Here is a 12,301-nt window from a genome sequence, read left to right as displayed (position 1 = left end):
TAATTGAATAAAATGAAACGAAAAAAAAAAATTGACAACAACAAATTCATTCCACGACATTTTTTTTTAATTATCAATTTAAATAAAATATGCATTCCATCAAATTATCATTCAATTTAATGTTCATGCAAAATATAAAAATTATTTTATAAAAGTGTGTGTTTGGAGAAGCTTATAAATTTTTTTCCACTATTGTATTTGGCTATATTCCATCGAATTGGTCTAATTCATTTTAAATAATATCTATTTGGCCTAATTTAAAAAAAAAAAAAACAAAACAGAGAAATTGTTTTTAGAGACAGAAACTGGTCTATGTAATTTAAAATATTAAAAATTTTATTAACTAAGAAAATGAATATTTTTTTATAAGAAAATTTCCCAAAACTACAAAAAATATTCACAAATTCCCTCATATGAACAAGAAATTTTACAAATTTTTTTGACTACTTTTAGGCTACGACTGGAAAACAATTACATATTGCCTTTCGAAGTTAAACAACAAAAAAATATTGCATATAATTCGGCTCAAATAATCGTTTCATATCTGTATAAGAATGATGAATTCATAGTCAAATGGATTTTTAAAATCGGTTTGCAATTGTCGCAATTAATTATTATAGCTTTAATTAAAAATTATCTTTAAACTAATTTAAAAACATTAAGATTTTTTTTAATTTTATATCTAATTGGGTGTTCTGAATTTGAAGCAACTCGATTTGAAAATCAATAAATAATATTACATACTTATAAAGTCATCTTATTATAAGAATTGCTTTTCTAATCCTGATATAAATTTCTTGATTATTTTATCCTACCTTATAGTAACTATAAAAATTTTTTTCTGTTAAGCTTCTCCAAACAATTGGACAACGCAGTTTTTCTTTTTACAAATGTTTTATATAATAAATAAAATAAAGTTAAGAATTCGACAATAAAGTTTAAGAGAAAAGCACGATTTATGAAGAATATTCCATATGATTAATTTTATTTAAAGAATAAATTTATTATAATTTTTTAACATAAACGCTATTTATATTTAGTCTTACTAAATTTTAAATTTTAATATGTAGGTTCATAGTAATCTTCATAAATCGTATTGCTTCCTCTTATATACATAACATTTAAATAATATTTTAGTAAAATAATAATGCAATTCTTCTTATATATTTAAAATAATTAAAATGTTCGCGCTGTTAGAATTGCATTAATATTTATAAATTATTTCACTTAAACTGATATCGATAATATTTGATTTTTGATACATATTTATAACTTTATTATAAAATAATAATTTTAAACAAATTTATATTTAATAAAATTATTTTTTTTAATATTTTATTATAATTATGTAATAAATATGTATCGTAATATCCATGCAAATTTTTGAAAAATTTCTCTTACGATACTTGCCTTTATTAAAAATGATATTGTTATAAATATAGAAAATATAAACATTCCACCTAAACCGTAAAGATGGAGAGTTCTACGACCGGTTCGATCCATAAGTGGTATGGAAACTAAGGTCATTACAACCTAAAATATAAAAAATTAATATTAATTTATATAATTGTATATATATATCATCAAAATATTATTATATATAGAATATTTTGTTTATATACCATAATAGCACCGATTCCAATTGAACAGAATTTTGCACTATCCTCCGCTAGACCAGAGCTTATAAATAATGATGTAGAATAATAAAATACTGCATTAATACCGCTAAATTGTTGACTAAGTTGCATAACAATTCCGATTATAAGTGGTGCCCTTAATGTTGGTGAACAAATCAACTCCATTGTTGATATATGACTTTCAGCTTGTTGAGCTCTTTCTTCGGCACGCATTTCTTCAATATCCTCTTCAACAGAACTTGATGCTCGCAATCTTCGAAGGGCTAAAATTAAATTATTATTTTATTATATTTTTATATAATAATTTTAATATATTTGTAGCTAAAAAAAAAATATAATTATAATATTTACCTTTTCGTGCTTCCTCCTCCCATTGCTTTGTAATAAGAAGATATCGAGGTGATTCTGGACAAACCGGAAGTAATATTAATTGTAAAATAGCTGGACACACAGCTAAACCAAGTAATATTGGCCAGCCTTCGTTTGTTCCTAAAATTTGTTCAATACCCAATACTTGGGATAAAAGTAAACCTACAGTCACAGCCAATTGATTAACAGTACCTAAACCACCTCTCAAATTTAACGGTGCTATTTCAGATATATACATAGGTACTAATGATGTATTTAAACCTATAAAAATATTTCAAAATTTTAATATATGAATTTGTTATTTTTAAAATAAATTTCATTTACCACAATTAACTCCTATTATAAATCGACCAAGGAATAATATTTCATAGGAATGACTCACTTTTGTAAAACCCATCAAACAGGCGCCTGATATACCCAATACATTATTTAATAATAATCCACCTTTCCTGTAATTTTTTACAATAATTAAAAAGAATTCAATATTAAATAAACTTATTTTAAAAAAGGAAAACAAAAAATTTCATTATTTTAAAAAGTATATTTACCTTCCGAATCTATTTGCCATCCATCCACCACTGAAACCACCTAACATACCACCAATAGCGAATATTGAAACAGCAACCGAATATAATTGTTGTATAAATTCTTCACTAATATCCTCACCATAACGATCTTTATAGACATCTTTCATGAAATTTTCAATATTCTTTTCGGGAGCATTTATAACACCTGTATTGTATCCGAATTGGAGCATACCAAGTACAGCAGCAAATATTGCATACGTTAAAAAGAATGTCAGTCCCTGTAATTTTTTTAATAATCAGAAAGTCAGAGAACAAAAAAAAATCAAATTAATCCAATATTGTGCCAACAATGAATATGGTTTTCATGTATATATATATATGTATTGAAAATAAAATATAAGAATAAAATAAAAAAATAAATAAAAAATTTGTTTTGGAAAATAAAAAATGAAACAACAAAAAAAGAATATTTTGTAATTTTTATTTTATTATTTAAAAAAATCTTTTTGAACAAATGAAATCCTGGAATGTTTATTGTACTCAATATAATAAATAACAAAAATTTTAATTACAAAAAGTTTTCCGATTCCTTTTTCCAAAATTAATTATAAAAAAAAATATATTAAATAACACATTGTAAAAAAAAAATTAAATTAATTTAAGTATATATATATATATTTATTTAAAGATGTAAGTATGTAACAAAAAAAAATTAACATTTGTCAAACGAACTTGTTCCAATAGTCTCAACTTCCGACGTTGGGTGTGCTCTTCTAAACGATCAACATATTCGCGTAGCTCTTCAATTTCTTCTTTAACTTGCTGTACAGTATCTAATTCATGTTTAATTGCTACCATATCACGTTTCACCTTTAAAAATTGAAACAAAAGGAAGAAAAGAGAAAGAAAAAAAAGAACACAGAGAAAAAAAAATAGAAGAAAGAGAAACAGAAAGCAAAAAAAATGAATTGTGATTAATAAAAAATTTTTAAATACTGTTATCAAACATTTTTTACATTTTATTTACAATTATTTATTATGAGAACTCCCCCATTCAACTTTTGATGATGTGGTGAATTTCAACATGTTAATGAATTAAATTGTGCTTGAAAATATTTTAGTAAAAAGCTCTACTATCTGGATTAAGACATTTTTACATAAATAACATTCTTATATTTAGTTTCTTTTAATTTCTGCATAATATTTCAGCTCGATATAATATTTGTGATAGGGATGCAGAAATAAGAAGTTCGTACACTGAAAGTATGAGTATGATAATTTGAACACTGAATTGCGCAAATTCTTCAAATGTTTCAAGTTCGTAATAATGTTTGAACCACAATTCTTAGAATAAAAAAAGTAAAGGTTTACATACATGCATCAACATGTGAAAACGAACTTTTTCACCACGAAAATTCACCATTTTTCGCAAACAAATTTCTTTATTCAACTTTAACATAATAATATTGTATATGTATTTTTCGGGTTGATTGATGTTGTTAAAAGTGTTATACGTTTGAGTGATTTGTGTTTTTTTCTTCCTATTAAACAGTAACTGTGGTGAGTTTCACTTATAAAATTTTGTATTAAAGTTATTTATCTTTAGAATAAAAATGTACGGATTATTAAATTTTCTTCCTTAAAAAAATATTAAATAAATTAAATGAAAACTTATGTAAAATATTGTTTATGCGGTGTTGTATATAATAAACAAAAATTTTAAAATGAAAAAAAATCAATGTTACGCTTCAAATATTTCAAATACATATTTAAATTTATTACGAAACTACAATTGTGATTGAAATTTTGAATTACTTAATTGTGAATTGTAAGAAAATATTGTCAGCTGTCAATCAGCCGCAAGTAGTAAAGCAACAATTAAGTCAAAATTCAAAAACTTTTACGAATAAGTTGCCTTGCCTGTGTTGCTGTGTAGTCTGTAGTTGTAAATATACCGCAAGTGCAAAAATCCTAATTTGATTTCAATTTTCAAGAAAAAATTTTAAATATTGCAGAAACAAGTAATAATTAAAATATTTTATACATATATTTAAAAGGTGATAATTTGATGTAAGAAAATTAAATTAAAAGAAACCGGCATAAGTAATTGTAAAATGAAGATTCAACCAAATTAATTAGAACAAAACTGACAAGTTCCTAAGTATTTGCAGTCAAGTAAGTCAGCAATGTAAATTGGTTCTAATCGTGTTTTAAAATTTTAATTATATTTGAAGTAATTTCATTTAGATCTTTTAATTTTAGATATTCTCTATGGAGTAGAAAATCTTGTTGATTACAAATTTTTTGATTTGCGAATTATGTACAAACATATTTACATATATACAAAAATATGCATTTCCAATGCAATTGATGTACCTAACATAAGATGTGAATCGTAATCAAAGATAATTTTATGTGAAAACTGTACTAAAAGTAATTTATTATTGTAAGATGTTATTCTATTGTTTAAAAATCAATTTGGATAATGAATTTCCTCAAATTATTTCAAAATTAGGTAAGTATATTGGTGTGCCCACCTAGGTATACCAATTATTACTTTTGGTTAATTATTGAGCAATAACTTCAGTTGGAAGAGTGTATGCATATGTTAAATAATATTACATTCATAATTATTAGATACATAATTAATAATTATGTAGGAACCTGCTTACTTATTTTTCGATATACGTATTATGTACATATGTGGCTATGATGGGTTTTCGCTATTATAAATGCGAAATTTATAATGTGAAAAAATCCAAGTGTACCTGCCCATATATATTCATCAAAATTTATAAAAATTTTTTAATATTTACCCTACATTTTAGGTATAATTTTATTTTTCCAAATGATATGGAAGTAACCAAACACTTTTGTCCAAATTATATTAAACACATTTTGTCATGGAACTTGCGTTACATATTCGATTTCACTATAAACCTGCTAATATACTTATTCTAATAATAACCTGTCTCACGGTTTTAGATATACATACCTACATAATTAATTTTTATTTGTGAATACCATACTACTATTAATTTAGAAAAAAAAGTTATATTACACACAAATTTAATTATTAATTTTAAAGCATCAAACTATATAAAACTTATTCGTCGTAACTTTAATATCTAATTTAAGAAATGTATTTGTATATATGCAAATAGGACATACTAATTTACATTTTTTTAATTACAAATCTAATTTTTTGTAATTATAATTCATAAATTCAAAATTTGAAAATAAAACTATAAAACTTTTTAAATTTACCTCTGAAACTTCACTTTGACAGCTTTCAACAGATTTTGTAAGCTCCTGAAGTTGACTTCGAATTTCACACAAGGCGACCGTTGTCTCCAAGTGTCTGTCACCTCTTTGTAATTCATCTAATTTTGCTGATAGATTCATGCTCATCACGCTAACTTGTTTTTGTAAACTATTTTCATTTATAACAAATGTATACATTTCCGTGCATTAATATTGTTGATAAAAATGTTAATGTTTTTTTTCCGTTTTGTCATTGTTATTGATATTATTTTTTTTTTATCAATATAGAAATTGCAATAAAAAAATTAAAGTTGTAATAATTTATTCCATTTTGTTTTAATCCATGATTTTCATTTTATATTTTATAAATATTTTTTTTTTAATTTCCATATCGACAAAAATGCACGGTGCCGTGACGGTATGCAATTTTTATTTACATTTTTTTGTTTTTTGGTATTTGAAATTTTTTTTTTTTTTTTTGAATTTTGTTTTGTGACGATTATATTATTTGGTTGTAGGTAGTTTTAATTTTCATAATGAATAAAATAGTGAAGTTAAAAGTGAAAAAAAATAATAGACAGAAACAAAAGAAAAAAGTATTAAATAAATAATTTTTTTAAACAAATATATTTTTATTTTAACAAAAAAAAATAACAATTTCTATAGTATGGTTGTAATTTAAGACTCAAGAGCAAAAAAAAAAAGTTCAGACAGAATTAATTAATATACAGATGGAATATTAAATTTTAAATAAAATTTAAAATTTAATAACTATATTGTTATCAATTAATTGTTCACCTTCACCCTTATGGTCCAACAAGGGAAGATATCTAAAGTGGAATTTCGGAATATAACCAAAAATATAAGGATAAGATTTTTAAATTTAAGTTTACCTTCATCTAATTTTATATACAATCTTTTTTATATTACTAATATATATATTCATATATAAATAAAAATTATATTTTAATATTTGAAATCTATTTTACAAAGTGTCATTAAATTTGATTTCTGTATTAATAACGGACAGTGGTCAATGAAACACGATTATGTTGAAAAAAATTCTAACTTTAACACTGGAATGGTTTTTCTATATTACTTTTCTTCATTTTTTACATTGGGAACATTCATAAAGGCATGCATCAATAAAAGTGAAAGCCATTAAATATTTTGATATTTATATATATATATAACTTTTCAAAAATATTTATATTTCTTTATTCGTAGATGCTGACATTTCTCGGAAAAAAAAATTTTAAAAAATGTACATGCGAACTGATTTTGAATTATAAAATATTGAAACAGATGGTTTCGAATTTAAAGTTAATCAATGATTATTAATTAAGTTAAATTAATTTTTTTTTTGCTCTTGATCTTTATATACTAATTAGATTTTAAATCAAATTATATTTTAATAATACTTATATATATATATATATATATATGTAATACAAGTATAGTATGCAATATAATACAAGTATAAATTGAAATCCTAAATTAAATTCCTATTAAAGTTTTATTTTATAAATAAAATCCTTGTTCAAAAACTACTTCTTTCAACTATGTATTGTACAAATAAATTGAATATATGTATGTATAGAAAAAGTTTGGAAAGAAAACAAAAACCAATTAATTATTTAATTAAAAAAAAATGTTAAAACATTTTATAAAAATTTATAAATTGTTTAAAATAATAAATAAAATCATATAAAATCAAAAGTAACATGTAAAATTAAATATGTGCTTTTGGATTAAATGTTATGAATTGTGCATGTTCTCATGTTTTTATTTTCTTTCGTTATTTTGTTTAAGAAATAAAAATAAGGTATACATGTGTAAATAATTATTCTGGAATGTTATGTTAAAATATTTTTTTATGTCATATTAGTTTTGGTACTATTTTTATTATTGTATCATTTAAGTAGGTTCTTATAATGTTTAATGCATAGTTAGAGGGATAAATAGTATATAGCTATTTGTATTTATGGAAAAATAAAATAATAATAAGTATTTAATGATATTTGATAAAAATTTCATATATTTATTGCATATAAGCAAAAAGAGATTTTTTTTGTTATTTTTATTTCATGCATGATGAAAATTATTTTATGAAATTTTTTAGTATATACTTTATTTTTATAAATTGACACTGCAGTTTTGTATGCGGTTAATAATTTTCTTGCATATTACACTTTGGTATTCTACAAAGGATTTTCATTTTTTCAACAAAAGAAAAAAATAATTAAACTATATAATAGCATATTAAATAGGAAATTTTTGTTAAATTAAGGAAAATAAATGTAAAACTATAACGTTTTTTTTTTATTATTAATATTATTGAGTAATAACGGTAAGATAATATAATACGGTAAAATAGGGTACAAAAATACAGACTGTTGAATTTTAATCCATTTTAAATTTTATTTTATTTTTTATTCGTTCAAAAATAAATACCGACTATAGAAATATTCATTAATTAAATTTTATAATATATATAATATCTAAAAATTCCATTCATAATTGCTTTTATAAAATGAATATAAGAGAATTTTAATATTAATTATAAAAAATTGATAATATAAAATTTTAATATAATCAACAAAAATTAAATTTATAATTATTAAAAATTGAATTATTATATAAATGGGTATTATATAAAATATGCATAATTATATATATTTCGATAGTTTATTAATAACCCTTATAACTAATTGCAAAATAAAATTCTCTTACAATTTGTTCTTTTTAATTATTTAAGTTTATTGTTATTCACAAAGAAATGTTATTTATAAATATTTTGTATATTAAATCAGCAATTTAACGACGGACTATAATTTTAAATCGTTTAGCTATAATAATGAATACTTTAGTATACGAAATTGATTTTAATGTATTTAATTTAAAGTTTATCCTAAAAAAAAAACAAAGTACTCCAAAAACATACTCATTGAGTTCTTAATAAATGTGCTTGAATATAACTTCGGTTCAATAAAAAATTAGGTTAATTTAAAGAAGTACATTTTTAATTATGGTTGATTAAATTATGGTTGATGTTCAGTTTGATATGCAAACCCCTCTGAAAATTATTATTCTAAATATGATAAAATTTAGATTTTATCTGTCATAAAGGCGTATTTAAAAGTTTTCAAAACCTAATATATTTATTTTAAATTTTAATTAATAGCTTATTGACAATAAAATTGATATTTTATGATAAAACAATTATAAAATTAAAACTGGCAATTTTGGAAATGAAGAAATTTAAATTAATATTTTAAATAAAAATTATATTAACAGAAAGATAACATCGAATGATATATTTATATATATATATGTATATATATATATATATATATATATATAATTTAATACTGTGCTATATCGATGTTAGCCAAAAAATATAATATATTTAAGAAATTTTTAATTGACATTTTACTATACATAAAATATATTTTCGAAATTTACCAAAAAATTTTGGCAAAAGTAATAATATATTAAATTGTAAATATGTATATAGTTTGTATTTTTGTTTTCTTTTTTTATTACGATTGATTTTTTTAACACTTTGTATAATGAAATTAAAAAGTAAATTATAATTTAATTTTTAAATTTTTAATTTTTAAACTTTTCGAATAGATTGTTTCAATTTAATTAATTGTGACATTTAATTCAGACATTCACCAACAATTTATATAAAAAAAAAAGTTATATTAATTTTTTTTTTGTTTTTTCTTTTGATTATTTTATTTAATATAATAAATTAAAATTAATTAAGTAGAAAATTTATCACATTTTCATAATTTACGAATGTTTTCTTTTTAATTAATTTTTCAAAAAAAAAAATTAAAAATCATTTAGATAGAAAAAAAAGTGTTTTGAATTAAATATTTCTATTTACAAAATATGGAAAGATTTTAATATTTCATTAAAAAAAATAATAAAGCTTATATTCTCTGTTTAAAAGTTTAAGTGTTTTCTTCAAATATTTTGTATATGGAAAATAATGAATCTAACAAAAAAAAACAAAGCGAAATTTAGAAAATTTCAAAAAAATCAATTAATTTTTATTTAATTTTTTCTTGATTTTACGCCAATTAAATATTTACAATAATATTTTATTTTGCTAACAATTGAAAATAACATAAATTTTATATAAATAACCATTTAATAGTTATTTATATATTATATATTATAATGATATGATTTTTAATGATTGAAAGATGATCTTAGTATATGACACCGTTATTTACTTCAATGAAGAATGAGAAAATATTACACATAATTAATATAAACAAAAATATAATAAGAAATTAAAAAATAGAATTACGCCAAAATATATTAAGAAATAAGAAAACAAAAACGAAAAATGGAAAATTAAAAATTTAATGAGGATTTAAAAAATAACATTGAATTTAAGCTATATACGTATATGGAATTTGAAAATATGAAGTATAGAAAAAAAAAAGCTTTTTCTTGAATGGAAATTTTAGATATTATTAATTTTTTGGCAATAGAATAATAATATTTTGATATTAAGATTTTTTCAATTTACAAATACGTTATAAATAATTGATGTAAATGATTTTAAATTTTTAAAAAATTTATTTCCTATTATAATTTCAATAGAGAGATAACCCATTTTAAATATTTGTTCTTAAATTTAATACTACTAAAATATATCGTTGGAATAATTATTCATAGGTTCAAAGAAAATATCAAAAATCAATTTATCAATAGTGAAAATTTACAGTCTACGTTATTATAATGACTTCAAATACATACGTTGTTTTTTACAATCACTTATTAAAAAAAAAAAAAACAGATACAATTGTTTGTCGTTTCAGAGAAACGACGGAGATTTTATTTCAGAGAAACGTATACTTAGTTGTACAGATTAAAATCAACGTATACTTTATAATTCACTATTGCAAAATATTTGATTTTTGTAATATAACTAAATTTAAGACATGAATAATAAAATTTAATGCAACTTTGTGAATCACATTTTTAATATTTACGATTTTCATTTTTCTAAAAAAGTACTTTTTAGATTTAATTAATTTAATTTTTTTTCATGATAGACAATGTTGATTAAAATTTTCTTTAATTGTTTATATTTATTTTTTATATTTTTTTTTTATGAAGTATATTTAAAATTATATCTGATAATTCAACAGTCTTCAATAAATATAAATAATTTATGATTTTTTTATTCAATTGTACTTTTTTAACGTTATTATAGTTTAAGAGATTAATTATAGATATGACAGTTTGAATATTTATTATAGCCAAGTTGTTCGAATATAAATTTTTGTCAGTAGCAGCAACTCACACGTAATTTATTTTTTATTTGTATTTATTCATTTATTCAAAATATTTTTAAAGTGAGTATTGGCTCATATAAAGTGCATACTAATACACTCACTTAATATAACTTTAAATATTACAGTAAGTTGTCAAAGTATAATCATAATAAAATGTCTATTATCAAAATTTTATTGCTTCAGCATGTAAAATTATTTCGAATAGAATGGTAAAAAAAAAGGCAATTAAAATTTATAATTCAAATTGTTGTTAAAACATTTATATTTTGTTTTTTTTTTCTTTTTAATTTACTTTCACGCATCAATGTAAAAAAAAATATATTTTTAATATTTTCAAATATTATATAATAATATAAAAATGTAATTGATAAGTAATATGACAGATTATGAGAAAATGAAATTATATAATAGCAATTATAAAAATGAAATATTATTTAGTTTATTTTTTTTTTATATTATTTTTGTAAAATTATTATTATTAAAATATTATTAATTAAAAGTGAGCAATTTCAAAATAATTAAATGTATATATATATATGTATATATATATGATTGATATGAAAAATCAATAGAGTAATTTAATTAATTAAAAAGAATTGAAAACATAAAATATAAACAATGAAAAAAAAAAATTAAAGCTAAAAAGCTAAAAGTGTATGTATATATATAAAAAAGTATTTTTATTTTAATATATACATTAATTATATACATATATGTATCGTGTATGTATATAAAACAATTATGTGTAATGATTTTTTAATTTAAAAATCTTAAATTATATAATAATTATGATTAAATAAAAATGAAAAATAAATATTTTTGTTATATTATTAAGCTTATTGTTATAATAAAATAATTTCTCTATGCTATATAGATAAAATACATTATGTATTTGTTAATCATTATATTTGCAAGTGAGTGCCATATATATCACAATGCTTAAGAATATTTTTGATTATATTTTTGTATGATTAATACAATATTGTTTATTCATATAAATATACAAGTGAATTAAAATATTATTGTTATAAATTTCTACTATTATAGAATTTAAATTGATCTCGAAACGAAATATAATATATAAACATCATGAAATATTGTCCTTAAATTCTCTTTTGCATTTCATTAAAATGAAATTTTAATTTTGAATTTATTTTAATATTTGATTTCATGATATTAT

The 12,301-nt window shown here is 20.4% G+C and overlaps 1 protein-coding gene across 16 annotated transcripts in view; it reads right to left on the bottom strand.

Annotated features, from left to right (window-relative positions):
* Positions 1-12,301, bottom strand: part of LOC129606922 (glucose transporter type 1) — a 47,721-nt gene that overhangs the window by 21,083 nt on the left and 14,337 nt on the right. For 13 of the 16 annotated variants that reach the window (XR_008696783.1, XM_055517557.1, XM_055517567.1 and 10 more), the window contains 7 exons: positions 5,801-5,966; positions 3,251-3,403; positions 2,555-2,811; positions 2,331-2,455; positions 1,989-2,267; positions 1,623-1,900; positions 1,411-1,533 (listed from right to left, as the gene is read on the bottom strand). Coding sequence is in view for 15 of the 16 variants with exons in the window: in XM_055517557.1 (XP_055373532.1) it covers positions 1,411-1,533; positions 1,623-1,900; positions 1,989-2,267; positions 2,331-2,455; positions 2,555-2,811; positions 3,251-3,403; positions 5,801-5,966 (1,381 nt within the window). In the remaining variant the exon portion in view is untranslated. The remainder of the gene's footprint in view (positions 1-1,410; positions 1,534-1,622; positions 1,901-1,988; positions 2,268-2,330; positions 2,456-2,554; positions 2,812-3,250; positions 3,404-5,800; positions 5,967-12,301) is intronic. The other 3 variants (XM_055517566.1, XM_055517559.1, XM_055517561.1) reach the window with 1 other exon arrangement.

The sequence above is a fragment of the Condylostylus longicornis genome, unplaced genomic scaffold, assembly GCF_029603195.1.
Source record: "Condylostylus longicornis isolate FDR11 unplaced genomic scaffold, ASM2960319v2 ptg000022l, whole genome shotgun sequence".
NCBI lineage: Eukaryota > Metazoa > Arthropoda > Insecta > Diptera > Dolichopodidae > Condylostylus > Condylostylus longicornis.
The sequence above is the reverse complement of the archived record's forward strand: the minus strand, read 5'-3'. Positions and strand labels throughout refer to the sequence as shown.